Source organism: Astatotilapia calliptera, chromosome 6 (assembly GCF_900246225.1).
Source record: "Astatotilapia calliptera chromosome 6, fAstCal1.2, whole genome shotgun sequence".
NCBI lineage: Eukaryota > Metazoa > Chordata > Actinopteri > Cichliformes > Cichlidae > Astatotilapia > Astatotilapia calliptera.
Genome location: NC_039307.1, coordinates 40,235,216 through 40,258,120, shown reverse-complemented (window position 1 = coordinate 40,258,120; position 22,905 = coordinate 40,235,216). Strand labels below are relative to the sequence as shown.

The 22,905-nt window shown below is 44.7% G+C and overlaps 1 protein-coding gene across 1 annotated transcript in view; it reads left to right on the top strand.

Annotated features, from left to right (window-relative positions):
- slc43a1b (solute carrier family 43 member 1b) overlaps positions 1-17,762 on the top strand; it is a 33,983-nt gene extending 16,221 nt beyond the window's left edge. Inside the window, exons 11-15 of the mRNA XM_026172142.1 lie at positions 11,907-12,039; positions 12,266-12,395; positions 12,478-12,551; positions 14,866-14,989; positions 15,084-17,762. Coding sequence (XP_026027927.1) covers positions 11,907-12,039; positions 12,266-12,395; positions 12,478-12,551; positions 14,866-14,989; positions 15,084-15,305 — 683 coding nt within the window. The 3' untranslated portion in view covers positions 15,306-17,762. The remainder of the gene's footprint in view (positions 1-11,906; positions 12,040-12,265; positions 12,396-12,477; positions 12,552-14,865; positions 14,990-15,083) is intronic.
- Positions 17,763-22,905: the final 5,143 nt, after the last annotated feature.

Sequence of the window (22,905 nt, the reverse complement as noted above, 5' to 3'; positions counted from 1 at the left end):
ATTCAGATTGGTTTTACTCTGTGGAAGGAACATGTTAGACTTACAAGAAAGCACCTTGAACAGTGAGTTACTCAGATTTCATGGGAACTTCGTGATTCATTTTCTAGAGATCAACCAAATGCAATTTTCTTGGCCAATTCAAAATTGCAGCTGTTTTGTAAAAGGCCAATACCTGCTTTGATCGGCTCTGAGCTCTTGTTCTTGTGCTATGACTAGATGCAAGTGTAACACACCCAAAGAAAGATTCTAGGTCTGACCAACCGTCTCAGTCGTGGGCAAAAAGATGACAGTCAATAAAATTCTAAAAGATAATTTATTGACAAAAAATATCAAGAGATAAAAGATAAAACAGTCCAGTGTCCCATTTATGAATCAAATAAAAACACACAGTCCCAAGGCCAGAGCCAGCTATGCCACACAGCCAGTTACACTCCATGTGTTGCCTGTAACAGGGTTAGAAGTTGTCCTTGGAGACCCACCACCCTGCAAGCATATAGCCAGTGGTCACTCCAGCCTCTGCAACTCTGCTACCTTTAGGCTGTGGCATATAATAGGCCCTGGCCTGCACAGAGAGACAAAACTACACTTTCACTATAGAATTCATAGGACAAAACCCATCCATCCCAAACATATCTGATTTCATCACATTACATACCTGCACAGAGAGACAAAACGACACAGTGTTTGTAGTGTGGGCTATAAGTAGACCAGTGTATCAGTGCAATCAAGTACACCTGCCTCTAATTAGTCCAACCTCATTCCACCCATTGGCTCACCAAAAATGTGACACACACAAAACCACTCCCAACCCAGTGCAACTTCACACAATAATATGGAGCTGAATTAACACAGGTACATTAGTCTACCATGTTACACCCCTCCCTGCTGAAATGGTCATTGTCCCAATGACCATGTAATCTATAAATATTAGTCTCCAAATCTCTGTGGAGGCAGTCCTTTGGTTGTTCTTGTTGACCGTCTGGGTTCTTGATGAATGAGTCCTGTCTCCATGCCTTCTGGGCCAGCCTCGAGAGGGATTTCTGTGGGAAGCCAAAACCCGACCCAGGGTGGAGCAGCTGGAGATCTACCAGTGTGTGGCCATGCATTTCCAGTTTTTAAATCTTCCTGCCTGGCTGTCTCCACCTCACTCCTAGAGTTCTGCATATCTTGTTGCATAGGTAGCAAACAAGGTCTCATTAAGTTACGATGCATCACTTTCTCAACATTTCCCCCTTCTTGTCTAATTACATACACCGGCAAATCAGGATCTGCTTGTTTTATGACGACATAAGGTTGCTGCTCCCACCTATCTGCCAACTTACCTCGGCCCCTTGCTCTCAAGTCCTGTAGCAATACTCTCTCTCCAGGCAGCAATGGAAGAGCATCTGCTTTCAGGTCATGATATTTCTTTTGCCGGGACATTTCAGAGTCTCTATGGTCTTGAGCTTTTCGGAAGGCATACTGCAGCCGTCTCTGATGGTATTGCACCCAGTTGCTTACAGAAAAACAGCCCACATTTTCAGTAAGGCCCATCAGCCGATCCTGGGGAAGAAATCCATGCCTTCCAAACATCAAATAATGTGGTGAATATCCTGTAGAACTGTGCACTGTATGGTTATATACCTGGATCATCTCAGGCAGGTGATCTCGCCAGTTTCTCCTCTCTTCACCTAATGTGCCCAGCAACCCCAGAAGAGTCCGATTAAGCCGTTCACAGGCCCCATTTCCAGCTGGGTGATAGGGTGTTGTATGATCCTTCTTTATACCATACAATTCACACAGCTCCTGCACTAGTTGCGATTCAAAGTTAGGACCTTCATCTGACAGCAGTCGTCTCGGTGCACCAAAGGGCTGAATTACCTTGCTCCAGAGTGCTTTAGCTGTCGTCACTGCAGTCTGGTCTTTTGTAACTGCAGCCCAAGCAAATTTACTGAAGTGATCCACCATGACCAAAACATTATGATACAGATCTTCTGGACCGTTTGTGACCCGTGGTAGGTACCTATTTAAAATAGGACAGAGCCGTAGGCGCACAGTCAGTTTAAAAGAGTTTAATTTTTAATACAAAATAAAAGAAACAGTGTAACAGCAGCACCTAAAAACAATTAAAAACGTTACCTTATTAAAAACGATAAAACTGTACGATTGCCCGTGAGACAGGACAAGCGCTGCGGGGAACAGTTTAAAAACAAATCGACATAGCACACAGGTTAAAAATGGACGGCAACTCACACATGACCCCAAATGGGTAAAACACTATAGAAAAAAAGGCAAATCTTCGGTGCCGTCTTCACTCGGGCCCCCCGCTGTGCATGCAAAAGCGGGGAGGCAAAAAAAGGATTTGTTTTCCCTGCAGCGCCTTCACCGCCTGCGAATCAATATCTGTGGTGCCTACTGATACAGAAAAAGTAAAACAAAAAAACAAAACCATCGACAGCCGCAGCAGTCAGTCCGTCGACTTACACCAGTTTAAAACAAATTAAAACACACTGATGTGTCGGGTCCTTTGCCCGCAGCCAGAAATCCACCTGGCAAAGCAGCAGCTCGGTACTCTGTGAATAAAAGGCAGGCGATCACTAGCTGGACAATAAAACACAGGCATATTCCTCCACTGAATTGGTTTTGTTACCTGTCCACAAGTTCGTGTCACACCCTAATAAATGTGGGTCAGTGGCGATGAAGTCCACTATACCGTTCTCATGGGAGCACCTCTGCCAACAGCCAGCGCTCAAGTGGTACATTTTTGTGTAACCTACCGTTCTAACAGAAGTTTAGGGGAGGACGCGTATCAGACTTTCATAGTTAAGAAACACCAACTTGCCCAACTCGGACCAAGCGCTCGCAGCTTCAGGTTTGCAAAGGAATACCCAATTGCCCACACCTGCGCTTATGAAAGGAGCGAAGACCAGCTCCGTCCCAAGTCTCCAGGTCTCACCTGTCACACACCTATAGACAAAAAGTCTACAGACAACAGTTCCATGGGTGCAGATGTCTTAATGGGAATCAACGGAGCATGTTTCGCAGCAGCCGCTTTACGCAGGACACAGGCATTGCATTGGGAACACCAATTTATAACATCAGTATTTAATTTGGGCCAGAAATATCTTCTTTTAATGAGGGATATTGTTTTTTCTGGGCCCCAGTGTCCTGCATATTCATGGTACAGTTGCCATATAGAATACTTCTCACCCTCAGGAACCAAAATTTGAACTACTGGATCGACCTCCTTGGTATCATGTGATGTCCGACACAGCACTCCATCTTTTAGTGACAGTCGTTCCCAGTGCCGCAGAAGTTAGAACAGGTTTAGACTCCTGTTGCCTCTCACGCTTATTTGGCTGATGGCCCCTCTGTAGATAACAGGCCACCCTTCTTAGCGTTGAGTCCTCCCCTTGCAAGGCAGACCACTGAGATGGCGTGCGTTCAGGAAACAGAGGCACACCACAGGTTACATTTTGTAAACCCTCCTGGTTAGAGTTGCTTACGCCAACACACATTGCTCTGACCACATTTACTTCAACCTGTTTAAAGGATGGAACCTCTACTTCTTCCCTTTGTCCCTCTGTAGCCTCAGTTACTACAGGTGATGGATATCTGGATAGTGCATCTGCACTCTGATTAATACGCCCTGGCCTATATTTGATCTCAAATTGAAAACTAGCCAGGCGTGCTGCCCATCTCTGCTCTAAGCTACCAAGTTTGGCTGAACTCAAATGTACCAAAGGGTTATTGTCTGTGTAAACTGTAAAGGGTACACAATACAGATATTCAGCAAATTTCTTGGTTACTGCCCAGGTCAAGGCCAGAAACTCAAGTTTGAAGGAGCTATAGTTCTTATCATTTTTCTCAGAAGGGCTCAAACTCCTACTAGCAAAAGCAATTACTTTCTCTTTTCCATCCTGAACTTGTGCAAGTACGGCTCCTAAGCCCTGGTTGCTGGCATCTGTGTACAAGATGAAAGGTAGATTAAAATCAGCAAAAGCCAACACTGGTGCAGATGTTAGAGCCATTTTTAAAGAACTAAAGGCTGTGTCACATGTAGAGTTCCATTTAGTGGACAAGGGAACATCCTTCCTCTTAGAATTTTGTGATGCTCCAACTAATATTTGATTTAATGGTTGGGCAATTCTTGCAAAATCTTTCACAAATCTCCGATAATAGCCTGCCAGACCCAGAAATGATTGTAATTGTTTCACAGTAGTTGGAATAGGCCATTCTTGAATACATTTAATCTTGTCAGGGTCTGGAGCAACCCCTTTTGCTGAAACACGATGACCCAAATACTGAACCTCTGGTTTTAGAAGACAGCACTTCTTGGGTTTTAATTTGAGGCCATGCTTTGACAGTTTACCAAGGACTGCATCCAAATGAACCAAGTGGGTGTCAAAATCTGGAGAATAGATTATTACATCATCTAAGTAGACAAGTACAGACTGTAAGTTTTCTTCACCCAGGCATACATGCATCAACCTTTGGAAGGTGGCTGGTGCATTTGACAAGCCAAAGGGCATTCTGGTGAATTCAAATAAACCCATGGGTGTAGTGAAGGCTGTTTTTTCTCTGTCTGGTGGGGACACCCCAACCTGCCAATATCCACTGGCAAGATCAAGTGTGGAAAAATACTTTGCGTTACCTAAACTGGCAAGTGACTCTTCTATTCTTGGAAGAGGGTAAGCATCTTTATGGGTCACAGCATTAGGTTTACGATAATCCACACAAAATCTAAGTATCCCATCCTTCTTACGGACTAACACAACCGGAGAAGCCCATGGACTGCAACTAGGCACAATGATGTTAGCATCCAACATACCTTGAATAAAACTCTTTACCTCCTGATATAACTTTGGTGGAATTTGTCTATAGCGCTCACGGACTGGTGCAGCATTGCCTGTAGGAATTGAATGCTGCATGGTGCTTGTCAATCCATAATCTTCCTCATGCACAGCAAACACTGCTCGGTGCTTATGCAATAAAGCCTGCAGTTTCTCCAATTCCTCTGTGGACAAATGAAGACCAGTTAAATCAGGGAACATGCATTTCTCCTTGGGCAGGGCTTGCGTTTGGTCCATACTCACTCTAACTGTGTTTACACCAACACGAGTCATGTTCACACTATTCTCTTGTATGATATCTGCTGGGTCAATAATAAAAGTCTTAGCCAACTTCTGATGTCTATAAAGGTACATTGGTGAGTCATTAAGATTTTGGACCCTAATCAAAAGCCTCCCATCATGGACTGTAGATAATGTTCTAGCAATTAAGACTTCACCCACCTCGACAGGTTCCACCAGGCATTGATAATCCCTGCCATCCACTCCAGTCTTCGTACGACCCCAAACCAACATCTCACTCCGAGGGGGAATCTGTATAGGATGGCGATTTATGGTACGTACATACCCAATGGACCCATCTGAAGCTGCAAACCGTGCCTGACTGGCACAAATCTGAAAAGCAGTAGTCCAAGCTCTCTGTTCGGCCCCACTAGAGGAGAGGTAGGCTAATGGCTTCTCCTGATCCATTTTTTCATAAGACTGAAATAACATTCATACCCAGGACGCCTTCATTGTCGGTTAAACATTGGTCCTTAATCACCAAAAAACCACATTCAGGGAGTTCCACCTGTCCAATCTTCACATGTAGCAATACATAACCCAGGTATGGAATATCTAGTCCATTAGCAGCCTCGAGCACCAGCCAGCTGCTTGCATCCTTCAATTTCATACCATTACTGCCAAAGTGTTTAGAGAAGTAGCTGTTCTTTATCAGTGACACATTTGATCCAGTATCCAGAATACACTGTATTGGAACATCATCAAGACACAAGCTGACTTTAGGAACTTTTCCAATCAGTTTTTTCACATCAGTTTGAGGCCCATTGGCATCGACACAACCCACTGTCTGGGCCGCCACAGTGGTGTCGTCTAGTTTAACGATCCAGATCTAGGCTTGCTTTTACAGAACCGAGCTATGTGGCCTGGCTGGGAACAAGTGTTACAGATGGGGCTACCTTGTTCATCATAGCTGTTTGAGTAGACTCTGAGTCTGCTCCCTCCTTTCTTTCTTGATCTGGACTGGTCAGTCTGTTTCCAGTCCAAAGTCCCTTGTGTAGCTTGATGAAGTTCTGATCGGATTTCTTTGATCAAAGTCTGTGATAAATCATTGAATTGTGTAGTCATTTGCTTGTTCATGTCCTCCCACAACTCTGATTTGATCTGTTCCATATCCTTAGCATTACAGGTCTTGTATCTTTCACCTTTGGCAGCAAAACACTGGACTGGATCAACCATTTCACCATAAACGTGTTCCCTCAGGATTAGTTCTGCTTTAATTTCTGCAAATGTCAACTGATCATTCATTAGAATTTTTGTTCTGAATTCACCTCTAAGGGCAGTGTCTCTCAAGCCTTCAACCAGATGATCTCTGAGAAGAATATCTTCGTCATTCATACCGCTAGGGTCCTTCCTCTTTAACCTGAGAAAATGTTCTTGTAATCTCAGTGCAAATGAACTGATGTCTTCATGTGTTTCTTGGCGAGGGTTGAAGAACTGAGAGCGCAGGACCGAAGCAGTTGTTTTATCCCCATACAACTTCTCTAACTCATTAAAAATTAGCTCAGATGAATTACGCTTCTCTGGTGCTAGAATTAAAATCTCTCTTTTAGCCTTGCCTTCCAAGCAACAGAGTGTTAATTCTGCTCTAAAATCTACAGGAACTCCTTGCAAAGCAAATGTTGTCTGCAAATTACTTTTCCATTCACCTAGACTAATATCTGAATCCTTCCCTCTAAATTTAGTTGTGAGCATATTAAACATAGGGATCATACCAAAGGGCCTAAACCCTGCACTAGAAACTGGTGCTTCTCTATTTGGGCCAGACTGTAATTCACTCTGATCAGTCATCTTGCTTTTGCCCACTACAGATTATGGTAGCCAGATCCTGCCGACAACGCCAGTTGTAACACACCCAAAGAAAGACTCTAGGTCTGACCAACCGTCTCAGTCGTGGGCAAAAAGATGACAGTCAATAAAATTCTAAAAGATACTTTATTGACAAAATATATCAAGAGATAAAAGATAAAACAGTCCAGTGTCCCATTTATGAATCAAATAAAAACACACAGTCCCAAGGCCAGAGCCAGCTATGCCACACGGCCAGTTACACTCCATGTGTTGCCTGTAACAGGGTTAGAAGTTGTCCTTGGAGACCCACCACCCTGCAAGCATATAGTCAGTGGTCACTCCAGCCTCTGCAACTCTGCTACCTTTAGGCTGTGGCATATAATAGGCCCTGGCCTGCACAGAGAGACAAAACTACACTTTCACTATAGAATTCATAGGACAAAACCCATCCATCCCAAACATATCTGATTTCATCACAGTACATACCTGCACAGAGAGACAAAACGACACAGCAGTGTTTGTAGTGTGGGCTATAAGTAGACCAGTGTATCAGTGCAATCAAGTACACCTGCCTCTAATTAGTCCAACCCCATTCCACCCATTGGCTCACCAAAAATTTGACACACACACAAAACCACTCCCAACCCAGTGCAACTTCACACAATAATATGGAGCTGAATTAACACAGGTACATTAGTCTACCATGTTACACAAGAGTTTAAGTACGGATCCTGGGGAGGGAAAAGGGGCAGCGGCCTGGGTGGAGGTACACTGAGTCACTATAATGAGAAGAGACAGGCAGTCAGTGGCAGTCCAGTGAATCACAGCCAGAGATTAAGCTATGATGGTTATGGTTTACGTGTTGCAGGGGTAGGCGTCAGGCAAGGAGGGTGTCTAGGGGGTCTGGGTGAGGAGTGGTCAAGACAGAGTCCAGAATATACTTGGAGCAACGGCCCTGGCAGGGGGCAGGTAGGTGAAAGGCCACGATGGAGGGAGTGCAACCTGATAGCAGAAAACCAGCGTCCAGACAGAGATGCGTATTTTTCCTGCTTGTGAAGTGTGACGTGGTACTATGACAGAGAGAAAACACTGTGGGTAGAAATGCAAAAGATAAGGTGGCCACGACTAAAGCGAGTTAGCTGAAGATCTGGCAAAGGTCTGTTGTGAGTGCTGGTCTTAAATGCCGGTGACTTGATTGCATTGAGCTGTGAAGGCTGATTGGAGTCTCCGCCTGAAGGTGCAGCCCAGCAGAGTGGAAAAACCCCGCACTCACCTGGACCATGACAGTTGGTTTCAGCCAGTTTGTCTTTCTTGGCTTCTTTAAAATGGCCATGTTCAAACTTTTTGTGGTAGTCCACCTGCAGTTTACTTTGGTGAGCTGTGTCTTCCCTCCCAGTGTTAGCATGTGGCATTATTGCATGTCCACGATGTAACTACTTCTGATGTTTCCTCTACATTTCACCTTCACTAGTTACTTTGCCTTGTTTGGTGTCATTCGTTTCAGCACAACCTCACGTGTCTGAATTTACAGTCATGTTTTCATTTTGACAAACTGTATTAACACAATTGATCTAAAATCAGACAAACAACAAAATCCGAGTAGAAAGTTATATTTGTTACTGTAACAACCACAAACATGTTTATTGAATCATATTTCATAACTTTAAATGCAAATATAAATTGTCAGTTTTAAAATCATACGCACAAGTTTTGCAAACAACAAAGTGATTTGCAGCCATTTACCTTTTTTAACCATGTCAAACTGTTTACAGAACAATCAGCTGTTCTTCAATAAGATGCCACAAATTATTTGTGTCACTCCAAATATTTCTGTCCACTATAAAGGAAACATCACAGCCTGATACCTGCAGGTCTGACAGCAGCAGGTGTGTCACTCCTGTTTCTACCTGGAGACAGCAGTCGCCTCATTGTTCTGACACACAACACAACACTATCCACAACACTACACACTAACTACACAAGACAACACATTAACTACACACTCCAAACATCTCTCACATCTCAAAACTCGCTCTCTCTCTCTCTCGCCGTCACTCCTAAATCTTCCTAAACAACCAAATGTCATGTTGCCATATCAACATGGTGCATTTTTGCACCAACATGAACGGGCTGATTTTGGTTTGATTTTTCTTTTTTGCTCATTAGCAGAGAGGTCTCGCTGCGCTGTCCTCAGACAGTAAACACACGTATATATTGTTTATCATGAGTCTGGTTTTACGTGGCCTATCAGCACAATTTAAAAACTGGCACCTTGTTGCTTTGTCATCTTGAAGTGGTCATGTGATCGGCTTACCACGACTACTTTATTCTTCCTCAGTCAAACAGCAGCACTCATGCCATTGTTTTGCCCCCTGAGCTCCAGGTGTTGTGCCAAAAAGTGATCGTCGGGCAGAAAGTGATCGCTGTCCGCGGGAGCGCAGCTGCTTAAAGCTGCAGCGCCCAGATTACTTACAGCTACTTCTGTGCAGCTGATATAAGATGCTGTAAACTACAGACAGCTTCAACCGTCTGTTTGCTGTAAAATAGTAACGCGACCGCGCCGCAGTTTCTTGTTAGTAACGGTAACGGCGTTGTAACGATAGGAATAGTAATTAGATTACTCGTTACTGAAAAACGTAACGCTGTTATTCCCATCACTGGTAATCGGACATGTGGGAAGCTGACATGCCGGTTACCTGTCTATGTCGAGAGCACTGAAAAATTCCAGCTCCAGGCCCTGTCCAGTCAATGAAAGAGTCTGCAACATTTAAAGATATTACAGGATGACATCCTAGGTGACAGGTTTGACCAGCCCACAACCCCCCCACCCTCACCCTCACCTTCACTACAGAGTCCTCCCCCCACTCTCCTACCTCCCTCGCTTCCCCCCCTTCCTGACACCATGACACCCCCCTCCTCCAATCCCTCTCTCAGCAGCAAGACATCTCCCCCCCTCCCCTCCTCCCAAACATCTCCCAGTGTCACAGTGGATCAGGTCAGGAGGCAACTGAGGAAGCTTCGCCCCAGAAAGGCAGCAGGCCCAGACAAGGTGTGTCCTAGGATGCTAAAGGCGTGTGCTGCTGAACTTGGGGAGCCGCTACAACGAGTCTTCAACCTCAGTCTGCGACTGGGGAGAGTGCCCGCCCTATGTAAGACATCCTGCATCGTCCCGGTCCCCAAAAAGAACCGGCCCAATGAGCTGAATGACTTCCGACCGGTGGCACTGACGTCACATCTTATGAAGACTCTAGAGCGGCTCTTCCTCAACCTCCTCCGACCACAGGTACAACATGCCCAGGACCCACTACAGTTTGCATACAAGGCGGGTGTCGGAGTGGAGGATGCCATCCTGTACCTCCTACACAGAGCCCACTCACACCTGGATGGGGGAAAAGGCACGGTCAGGATCCTGTTTCTTGACTTTTCCAGTGCCTTTAATACCATCCAGCCCTGTATGCTTCAGGAAAAACTGAACAGGATGGAGGTGGACCCCTGCCTGGTGGCTTGGATCTCCGACTACCTCACCGACAGACCACAGTACGTCAGGCTGAAGGACATCACGTCTGACACTGTGGTCAGCAGCACAGGAGCACCACAGGGAACTGTGCTGTCCCCTCTTCTCTTCACCCTGTACACCTCTGACTTCTGCTACAACTCTGAATTATGCCACATTCAGAAGTTTGCAGATGACACGGCCATCATGGGGTGTATCTGGGATGATCAGGAAGAGGAGTACAGAAGTCTGGTGAGGAACTTTGTCGCATGGAGTCACACAAACCACCTGCAACTCAACACCTCAAAGACTAAGGAACTGGTTGTGGACTTCGGGAGGTCCAGAGAAGGTCCACTGCCGGTTCAGATAGAGGGGGAGGAGGTGGAGGTGGTCAACAAGTACAAGTACCTCGGGCTGTGGGTGGACAATAAACTGGACTGGTCATGCAACACAGAGCACCTGTATAAAAAAGCCCAAAGCCGACTGTACTTCCTCAGGAGGCTGAGGTCTTTTAACATCTGCAGGAAGCTCCTGAGGATGTTTTACCAGTCGGTGGTTGCTGGAGTACTTTTCTATGCTGTGGTGTGCTGGGGGAGCAGCACAGCAAAGAGGGACTCATGCAGGCTGGAGAAACTGATCAGGAGGGCTAGCTCTGTGGTCGGCATGAAGCTGGACACTCTGGTGACAGTGGCAGAGAAAAGGACATTAAAGAAACTGATGGACACATTATGGACAATGCTGGGCATCCTCTGCACACGGCCATAAACAATCAGAAGAGTCTGTTCAGTGACAGGTTGCTTCTCCCCAAGACAAGAACTAACAGACTTAAAAACTCCTTTGTCCCACACGCCATCAGACTGTTTAACTCCTCTCTGGAGGGGAGAGGGAGGGGAGACAGGAGGACAAAGGAGGGGGGAACAACTAAGCTGTAGTGCCTCTTCACCTCACTGTGCAATACCTTTTGTGCAATACTTTTTGTAAATAGTCAACAGTGCAATAGACTCAATACTTGAAATGTGCAATTCACTTGTATTTTTATTTTTTATTCCTATTTATTCTATTTATCCCCTTCGTATATTTTATTTATATTTGTCTCTGTATTTATATATGTGTGTGTGTGTGTGTGTGTGTGTGTGTGTGTGTGTGTGTGTGTGTGTGTATATATATATATATAACAATTCTGTAACTGTAACTTCGGTCGTTGCTGTGCTTTTTTTGGAAGTCGAATTTCCCAGAGGAACCCACCCGAGGGATTAATAAAGTTCTATCTTATCTTATCTTATCTTATCTTATTGGCCCACAACGTTTGTTAGACGGGAATAAAAGCTGTAGTACTGGTGGTAAAGAAAAGTAATACAGCTCAGAGATATGGCTTGTGCCAAAGATTTAATGTTAACGTATTGTTGATGGATTTCATTGTATAGGTTCAAGTTGTGTCTGGCCATGGGGCAAATGATATTACCCATGTAAATCACTTTTTATTGACTCCCCCTCTCTATAAATGTCCTCTCCAGTTGGATTCTACTCATCTGTCTTCGGTACGATGCAGCTGCTGTGTCTACTGACCTGTCCGTTGATTGGCTACATCATGGACTGGAGGATGAAGGACTGTGAAGAGGAAAGTCCAAACACACAAACAGACAATTGGTATGAAAAGTGTTCAGGATAAGATACTACAGACAGACCCAAAGGCTGGTGTTTAGTACATAGGATGGGTTTAATGTTAACTTTGAACTTGGATTGCGATATAAAAGAGGAGAAGCCTGGTGGTGTCACTAACATCACAGTGTACCTCTGCATCTTGATTTCACCACATTCAAACTTTTTGTGTAGCCATGAGCCTCTTTTGACACTTGAACTTTGTCCTTCTCAGCCAACTGAATGCCTCAAAGAGGAACAGGAAGATCCAGAAACTCACTAATGCCATGAGAGCTTTCATCTTCACCAACCTCCTGTTGGTCACCTTTGGCATCACATCCCTGATAGACAATTTGCCCTTACAGGTTAGCAAAATCCTGAGCTTCAGAAGTCCTCACTGACACATCCGAGTATCACTGTTAACATCTGACTTTGCTTCTCTGATAGATGGTGTCATTCATTCTGCATACCATAGTAAGAGGATTTGTTCACTCCTGCTGTGGAGGTCTCTATGCTGCTGTGTGGGTAACAACAGGGCTTTTACAAAGCTACAGTATTTATATATTAACATATGTAATGTGAGAGATTTTGCTTACAGTTAGAAACCCTGTAAGGAAGGCATGGGCAAGGAAATCAGAGTTTAAAATATTGATTTTCAGCCCTAACATGGGGTCCTGTGCCCTCGTATAGACGGTACAACTGTACGTGGAAAATGACCACACAGGCAGCTGAACTTTGTTTTATATTGTTAAACTGCATCGCCGAGTGCTGTGACAAGTATTTGGATTCTTTACTTAACTAAAAGACAAATGTTTTTCCATCAAAACATACTTAAAATGCCAAAACCTTCCAGGGTTTATGGCTGAGATAGGCTGTAGCCATCCCCCAACCCTGAAACTCTAAAGCAGTTTTTTCAACAGAACATTGTTTTCCTCTCTTATGATTAACCAAACAAGCAACATCACTGAGCTTCACGTTCCCGTTAACACAGACAGACATCAGACCACTGTGGAAAAGCAAATTAGTCAGCTGGAACATCCTTAAGTTGAAGCTTAGAGAAGAAAGAGACCCCAAATTTTAAAAGCAGTTTAAAAAAATGGATAAATACAGGGAGTGCAGAATTATTAGGCAAATGAGTATTTTGTCCACATCATCCTCTCCATGTATGTTGTCTTACTCCAAGCTGTATAGGCTACTACCAATTAAGCACATTAGGTGATGTGCATCTCTGTAATGAGAAGGGGTGTGGTCTAATGACATCAACACCCTATATCAGGTGTGCATAATTATTAGGCAACGTCCTTTCCTTTGGCAAAATGGGTCAAAAGAAGGACTTGACAGGCTCAGAAAAGTCAAAAATAGTGAGATATCTTGCAGAGGGATGCAGCAGTCTCAAAATTGCAAAGCTTCTGAAGCGTGATCATCGAACAATCAAGCGTTTCATTCAAAATAGTCAACAGGGTCGCAAGAAGCGTGTGGAAAAACCAAGGCGCAAAATAACTGCCCATGAACTGAGAAAAGTCAAGCGTGCAGCTGCCAAGATGCCACTTGCCACCAGTTTGGCCATATTTCAGAGCTGCAACATCACTGGAGTGCCCAAAAGCACAAGGTGTGCAATACTCAGAGACATGGCCAAGGTAAGAAAGGCTGAAAGACGACCACCACTGAACAAGACACACAAGCTGAAACGTCAAGACTGGGCCAAGAAATATCTCAAGACTGGTTTTTCTAAGGTTTCATGGACTGATGAAATGAGAGTGAGTCTTGATGGGCCAGATGGATGGGCCCGTGGCTGGATTGGTAAAGGGCAGAGAGCTCCAGTCCGACTCAGACGCCAGCAAGGTGGAGGTGGAGTACTGGTTTGGGCTGGTATCATCAAAGATGAGCTTGTGGGGCCTTTTCGGGTTGAGGATGGAGTCAAGCTCAACTCCCAGTCCTACTGCCAGTTTCTGGAAGACACCTTCTTCAAGCAGTGGTACAGGAAGAAGTCTGCATCCTTCAAGAAAAACATGATTTTCATGCAGGACAATGCTCCATCACACGCGTCCAAGTACTCCACAGCGTGGCTGCAAGAAAGGGTATAAAAGAAGAAAAACTAATGACATGGCCTCCTTGTTCACCTGATCTGAACCCCATTGAGAACCTGTGGTCCATCATCAAATGTGAGATTTAAAGGAGGGAAAACAGTACACCTCTCTGAACAGTGTCTGGGAGGCTGTGGTTGCTGCTGCACGCAATGTTGATGGTGAACAGATCAAAACACTGACAGAATCCATGGATGGCAGGCTTTTGAGTGTCCTTGCAAAGAAAGGTGGCTATATTGGTCGCTGATTTGTTTTTGTTTTGTTTTTGAATGTCAGAAATGTATATTTGTGAATGTGGAGATGTTATATTGGTTTCACTGGTAAAAATAAATAATTGAAATGGGTATATATTTGTTTTTTGTTAAGTTGCCTAATAATTATGCACAGTAATAGTCACCTGCACACACAGATATCCCCCTAAAATAGCTAAAACTAAAAACAAACTAAAAACTACTTCCAAAAACATTCAGCTTTGATATTAATGAGTTTTTTGGGTTCATTGAGAACATGGTTGTTGTTCAATAATAACATTATTCCTCAAAGATACAACTTGCCTAATAATTCTGCACTCCCTGTACATGACTGTATGATTGTGAAAAGGGCCAGAGTCAGCCAGAGTTCATGAGCTCTGTCTGTAATACATTAATACATGAGAGTCCCTTGGGTTGGGTTCGGTGTACTTTAGCAGTAATTTAAGAATGAATGAATACAAATGAACGAGAAAAAGAAGCTTGTCTACCTCTCTTTCTAGATATCCAGCCAACCACTTCGGGACACTGACAGGTATGCAGTCAATGATCAGTGCTGCGTTTGCCCTGCTTCAGCAACCACTGTTCATATTGATGGTGGGACCCCTCAGTGGAAATCCTTACTGGGTAGGACACGTGCACACCGAGAGGAGTTTTTCAACAACGGGTTTTAGAAGAGCTTTGGTTTGAAACATGTACCGACGCTGTCTCCTTACCACAGATCAATCTGGGCCTTCTCATCTTCTCCCTTGCTGGCTTCCTGTTGCCAGGCTACCTGTTCTATCACCGGAGAAACCTGATCAGGGCAAAGGCAGAACACGATAGGACAGCTGTCGGCCAATCGAAGACTGAAAATGTTGCTCTAACCCAGTCATTCGGTGGAACTGCTAAGACCCTAGCCAATGGGGATGCAGCTAATGAACTCATGCCAAATGGTGTTTAAGATGAAATGAATAACTTAGTAAGTAGTTTGCTCATTTTTGAGGATATAAATCAAACTTGATTATGAAAAGGACAACACACACAAACCAAAGAAAACATATATTTCAAAAAATAACATCCTGCATTACTCCGTGAGTGAGAATAAGAGTTGGCTGTGATGAACGGCTTGTTCAGAAGAGCTTCAATCCCCATATGACCCTGGAAATATGTGGGAAACATCCTGTATCCTTTCATCCTGTTCACCACATGCAGCAGTTTTATGAGAACATTTCCAGCTGTAGTTTAAACTGTGACGGTGGTCTGTGGGCTTGTGCTTACAAAGCAATGCAAGTGTAGAAATTCAAGCAAGCGTGCAGATATGAAATGCTTATTACACAAGTTATGAGCTTGTTTGGTTTGTTTAAATATTCTAGTTATTTAAAGTGGGTTTAAAGTCACTTGTTTCCTGGTAACTGAGGACAATTATGGACAATATTGTTACGATCTTGAGAAAATAATTTATGTTAATGGTAATATGGAAAAAGAACTGTTGATAGTTCACAAACGTTATTTTCAGAATTATAAACTTCTGCTGCTGCCACTGTGTAACGTGGTTTGACACAGTAAACTGTTACAGAGCTCTTGACCAATCACATTAGGGCGCCTGTTCCTCTGAGGTCCCGCCCTCCAACCTTGTGGTCGGGTTGATTTGAGTGAGCAGAATTTAGTTTCAACAACAGTTCCTTGCGTGAGCTTGAATTCACTGCAGCACTCGCATGCATGATGGCGTCTTTGTGTGTGTGGCTGCTGACTCTCTGCACACAGACTGCTGAACTTACGCACAAGAAATGTCATTGCATCATTGCAGTGAGCACCTGTGCCCATGAAAGATGACCTTGTAAACACAGGTGGGTGGTGCTTTCATGCTCACAGCCAAACGTGTGTGCTTGTGATGACCATATTAGGGACCTGCCCTCTCTGTGACATCATACAGGTTGGAGAGTAGAAAAAACTGTAGAAGAAAAGTGTTTAGAGCATCCTGCAGTCGAAGCTTTTGGCTTACAGAGATTACTTGTGCATTTGCTGAGCTCATTATTTGAAACATTAGCCAGGTTTAGCATGAGCATGCACATTTCATTGTCCCCTTAGGCTAGGAGGTTTGGAGGAAGTCAGTACCACTGCAAAGAACAGGGTCTAGTTAAATTCCAGAGAAATTAATTTTGAAGACATAAATGTCTGTGCTCTGGGCTTTAGTTATATTTAAAATACAGACATTTGAGGTTATGGCTTGAAGCACTGAAGGCTAGTCATGGCCGAAGTACTTCTGTGCTAACATTACATGCTGGAAACAATTATGACATGTGACAAAATGTCACATGTCAGATGACTAATCTGTTGAATCTTTGCGATTGTTTGACTGTAACATCTGAGTTACACAAAGCCAACCCTCGCCCTGTGCCTAAGAGCAGGCCAGAGCTGACCTGGTGAGTGCTCAGCCCTTAGGGACTTGGCAGTTCCTTTGTTCCATCAGCTTGGAGAACTTCCTTCAGTTCTTCTGTGGATTTGTTAGTGTCTTATTTTTTATGAAGTGAGAGTAACAGAATTCATGAAAATAACTTTCACGCTGTTAGAAGATCATCTTCAGCATAATTAAGTCATTTTTTATAGACGAGTTTTTGCTCGAAGTGGAGAAATCGTTCTCTTAGCTGATGTTTCCTAAATGAATCGAGGATTGACCAGTCGGCACTTCCTTATGTTGAAGTAGCTACTGCTGGCTCTAACATGAAAGCAGCAGGATTAAATAATGTGTATGAATCACTGACAATCATCCCACACTGGGTATAAAAGCAATAGCTTGTCTCTGACTGCCAGATGGCAGCTTGTAACTAGGATGGCTTCATCTTACCTTTTAAACGTGAGTGAAGTTTATGTTCTTTACTTTGAGCACACACAGGTGTGGAAACGTGTGAAACATAAATATTTTGTTTCAGTATGGTCACTTCATCAAATCCTAGGACCAAGGACCAAGTGTAACTGTAGTGTCGGTTTGGTTAACCGATGCAGGTACGGGGATTTGCTTTCCCCTTGTTTCCTCATCGTTATTCATATTTCCTAATCCTTAAATGCGGACAGGTTGCGAACACATTGCCATTAGTGAATGAGTCTTTGTCAATGAGCACAACTCAAAGGACACGACTGGCTGCCAGTTTGTTGTGTATTTCTGTAGAACATGAAGGCTGTTGAGTGCATATGTAATAACTGAATGTGAACTTCTACCCATGTAAACAGCTGCAGATGTGTGATCTTCAACTATTTACCACAGTTAACTCTTCTATTATCAGAAACTGTTGTTGTAATACTCAGCATGTCACAAAAACTTATCCTGAGAATAATTTTCAACCCAGTTGGTATTATGATTTCCTGCTGCAAAGACAAAGGTTGTGGGGAGAAATAAACTGTTAGCTGTTGTACCCTGTTACATTGCATACATGTGATTTATTGCTGACATTTTAAAAGACACAAACACACTAGTATTTAAAACCTTGGGAATTAGGACTGTACTGTGCTTTTCCGGTCAGACTGGCTTTCTCATTGGTGGTGGTTTGTTTTTGTTGTACTTTATCCCAGTTTGAGGGTATTTATAACAGATTACTCTGTTCAGGCCAGTGTTTCTTAGGAGAAAAATCCCCACTACCAGCAGAACACCCAGCCAGTTGTAGAGCAGGTTCGATCCTTGGCTTCCCCAGTCTGCATGCCCAAGTATTCTTGGTGCTCTCCGATGCATCCATCGCAGTGTGTATGAATGTTGGTTAGATTGCACTTATGTATAGAAGGAAGTGCTTGTATGAGTGGGTGTGATTGGGTGAATGAGGCATGTTGTATAGAGCGCTTTGAGTACTCCGGGAGAGTAGAAAAGCGCTATATAATGATCAGTCCATTTACCATTACCAAATAAACAGGAATCAAAAGAAACAATACTCAACATGTGCATCTGGCATAACTGAGGAGATGTGCAGGACTAAAGATGTGGAGGTTAAGTTCAGTGCATTTATTTACAGTGAATGTTAAAAATGTTAATAAATGCCGTAATGCAAAGTGAATGGGCAGTAGTCAGAGGATTCCTCGGCACCAGCTCAGGAAAAGAGTCTCTTCCCACAGGAAAATCTTTTCTCACTCTCAGTAACTGACATCAGGAGGACATCCAGGAATCCTGAGCAGACGAGAACAAAGAGGTGCATCAAGTAAGATGAGCCATCAAAACTGATTGTTTCCTGCTTGACGATTCAGTGTCAAATGAAGGTCTTAAACAGCAGCCAGGCCTATCACAGGATTGTCAACAGGTAAGTTAATTAACACAGGCATGCTGGACTGAAGGGGGGGAAACAGGAGGACCAGACCCCACAACAGAAGGTGTGAATAATGCAAACATACACTCCCACAGACAGAGGAGAGGAGCGACAGATAGAAAGAGTGAGCCAGCACAGGAGGACTGAAGGACCATGACACCAATCCACAACTGCTCTTCTGGGCCATATCACTCCTGCTCCACCAGATATCGTAGATCTCTCCTGCGATGTCGAACATTCATAATCTGCTGGCCAGTAAAGGCTGGCTCACTGAGGCTGAACCAACCAAGAGTGGGTTTGATCTGAGAAACATGTTATTGATTCTCATATTTTGAGCTGACAGACACAGGATTAAACAGAGCCTCAATTTCAAACGGTCTGATGAAGTTTGGAGACGTTTTATCAGATTCCGTTCTTAGAGGAATTTTCTTTGTTGATAACCAAACCTTTTGTCTCGGCATGTAACTTGGAGTTTGGTCTGGACGACTTTTATTTCGATCCTTGGTCCACAATAGTGCTGCCCGAGCTGCCTTCCAGATCCGCTGACAGCAGCGGAGAGGATTTGGCATTGCTGGAAACAGTGGAGGTTGATACCCGAGGAGTGCTTCAAACTGAAAGAGACCAGGGGCTGATGGTGTCATGGTGTTTTGTGCATACTTAATCCAGGTGAGTTGCGTGCTCCGGGTGGACTGATTAAGGGAAGTGATGCAGTTCTGTGAATGGAAACCAGAAGAAGAAAGGTTCACCTGGACACCGAGGATGGAGCAGAATTCTTTCATACAAGTGCTGTAAATTAAGGACCCTGGATTGAAACTATGTCCAGTCGAATTCAATGAACACATCGTCTACCAGGAGCTGAAGCAAGTGTGCAGCTTTTGAAAAATGATCAACAATAGTGAGGATTATTGTGTTACCAGAGCAAGGGGACAAGCCGGTGAGAAAATACACTTCAATGTGGGACCAAGGACTTCCTGGAGTTGGAAGTTGGTGGAGCAGACCGACTGAAGGAGACCTGGAAGATTTGTTCTGAGCACACACTGTACAGGCAGCAACGCATTCTTTTTTCATCTTTTATCAAGATATCAACGAGTATTTACGGGTCGATCTACGTCCCGTCCCATATGGTCGCGAGCAGTGGGTAGTGACTGAAAGAATGAGATCTCGGATACAAGCGGTGGAACTGGTCTTCCTCTGAAGGGTGGCTGGCCTCTCCCTTAGAGATTTGGTGAGAAGTTCGGCCATCCAGGAAAGGGCTCAGAGTAGAGCTGCTGCTCCTTCGCATCAAAAGGAGCCAGTTGAGGTGGTTCAGGCATCTCATAAGGATGCCTTCTGGGCGCCTCCTGGGTGAGGAGTTCAGGGCATGTGCCAACTGGAGGAGGCCCTGGGGCAGACACGCTGGAGAGATTATATTTGTCGGCTTGCCTTGGTCTTTCCCCGGATAAGCTGGAGGAGGTGGCGGGGGAGAGGAAAGTCTGGGCTTCTCTGCTTAGGCTGCTGCCCCTGCAACCCGGCCCCAGAAAAGCAGAAGAAGATGGATCGATGGATCTTTTATCTTTTTTATGTTTGCAACCAAAACAGAAGCTTGAAGAATTACATTATTACTGGGATGATATGCAAACTCGGAGGTATGAGCTCAGTGGATGACCTGGGAGTGGACACAAGAGGGGACAAAAAGAGGTGGCCCATTACCTGGGCCTATATGTCTCCTTCTCTGATTCACACCAAGTGATTTGCATCATATAAATCAAGTTTTGAAAAGATTGTGGGTCGCTACAACAGTTCAAATGCTGATGATAACAGAGGCGATGGATACTTGTTTTTAACTGTGAGGGATGTGTTTGCTCAGCCAAGGGTATCCTAACACTAGCACTGCAAAAGTATACTTGGATATGTTCTGAGTGGGCACTGGATTTATAGAGAGAGAGAGATCATTTCCAGGAGACATGTCCAGTCCAACTGTGAAACTTGAAGGAGTTTGGATAATTCTTCCAGGGGAATCTTGAGTGTGGCAGTCAGGTTCTACTCAGGAAAATTCTGCTCTGCTCCAGAATCAATTAAGGCTTGGACAGAATATGAAATAGACCGGGAAACAAGTTTATCTGGCAACAACAATCTTGGCAGGGAATGTTTCTTTAACTTCCATCCACCCATTTGCTTCTGCTTATCCTTTTCAGAGTTTGCTGGAGCTTATCCCAGCGAGAGGTGGGGTACACCCTGGACAGGTCGCCAGTCTGTTGCAGGGCTAACGCACAGACAACCATTCACACCTATTCACATTAACCTATCCCCACTAGATGCATGTCTTTGGACTGTGGGAGCAAGCCGGAGTAACCGGGGAGAACATGCTAAACTCCACACAGAAAGACCCCAGCCTGATGGTGGAACTGAACCCAGTCCCATCTTGCTTTTCAACAACAGTGCTAACCACCGTGCCACCCCCTTTACCTTTATTTAACGTGCCCACCAGTATCCCCACCTTTCCTGAGGGGTGTTGTCTTTTATATGCCGCAGATATGTTTAAAAAAAACTCACCTTCTGTCATGGTCCCTGTGCCCCCTCGGCCAGCCCAGTGTGGCCACAAGTGTTTGTTGTTTTTGTCTCACTCTCTCTCTCCTACCTGTCTGCCTGGGCAGAGCTCTGATTGGGCTCCCGCCCTTGGCCCACGCACCTGCAGCTGATCTCGGGTGAATTGCAGTTCTCTGGCTCTTAAGGCTGGGGCTCTGAGCTATTCGTCGCTGGAATATTGAGTGACCCTCGTCAGTATTGCCTGGCTTCATTGTGAATTAGTTGTTCCCGTGCTTGCCGCCGACTTACCCTCGTCTATGTTGATAGGTTTATCTGGACCTGCCCGCTTTGATTCCTGGACCCCGTGAGTGTGAGTGGGTTGCCCGTGTGAGGAGTGTTTGGACGAGGAGCGGAGCGAGTGTGAAGACGTGTGTTTCCCCCCTGTTGACCCCCGGGACCCTGGTGTTCCCCCCCCCCCCCCCTTCACGTGTACATAGCGCACCGGAGTGTCTAATAAAGTGTTGTTAAACTGTTGAGTCCGTTCCACCCCCGTTCTGTCACGGAGGTGGAACGGACTCAGGTGCAGACTGAAGTAGCACGGTTCAACAACACTTTATTAAACACTCCGAGCGAGAGAAAAACAACAAGCACTTGTGGCCACACTGGGCTGGCCGGGGGGGGCACAGGGACCATGACACCTTCTCTGATTATTCTGTGTCTCTCAAGTGGAGAAAGCCACGCCTGGCCAACTTCTGTCACACCTTTCAGGAAGTCCTCCGGGAAAACTCCACCAGAACTTGGGGTTATTCTAACCAGGGCAGCAGATCGTGCTGGTGATAGGACAGTGGAAACAGACATACCTCAACTCTGAAGACTGGCATCTTGTTGGCCAGAGACATGGTGGAGTAGTCCCTATGTATATCCAGCTGGGCTTTTTGGAGGACAGGGGAGCAGCAAATTCAGGTCTGGGTCGAGATGTGGCTAAATCATTCTGTCATAACCAGAGATGGGTTATGACAGACTGTAATCTGATTACTTTTTTCAGGTAACGAGTAAAGTAAGGGATTACTATTGCAAAAACGGTAATTAGATTACCGTTACTTTCCCGTAGGAACGCTGCGTTACTGCGTTACTAAAACCGTGATTTTTTTTGCGAGAATGTCTCATGACAGTGACGTGAGCGAGTGCGACGTTTGTGACAACAGCTGTGTGCAGATCAACAATGGACAGTGTTGGGGAGTAACGGAATACATGTACCGCCGTTACGTATTTAGAATACAAAATATGAGTAACTGTATTCCGTTACAGTTACCATTTAAAAAGGTGGTATTCAGAATACAGTTACTTTGTTGAAATAAATGGATTACACTGCGGTACTTGTTTCATTTTGTCGCGGGTCAGGACTGTTTGGGTTTTGTTTGACAGCTACGCTCTTTGTTCCAGGCGGCAGCGTTACGGTTGCCATGGTTACAGGGCGACGCTCTCTCTCTCTGCGACTGTGTGTTTCCTGGGTGAGAGAGCGCCTTTTCGTTGTTGTTGTTGTGCTAAGCTAACAGGCAGAATGCTACAAGCATAGCTCTAAAGAATGTAGCATCATGGGCAGTGTAGTCCGTGCTGCAGGGAGAATGGACTGCCATACACGTTATGTGTCTGTGAGCGCGAGGAGGGACAAAAAGGGGAGTGGAAAGGTACGAGTTGTCATCGAGGAAAAACGGGAGCTGGAATCATGTAAATATAATAATAACCACTGCAGCCAAGAAGAGAGCCTGA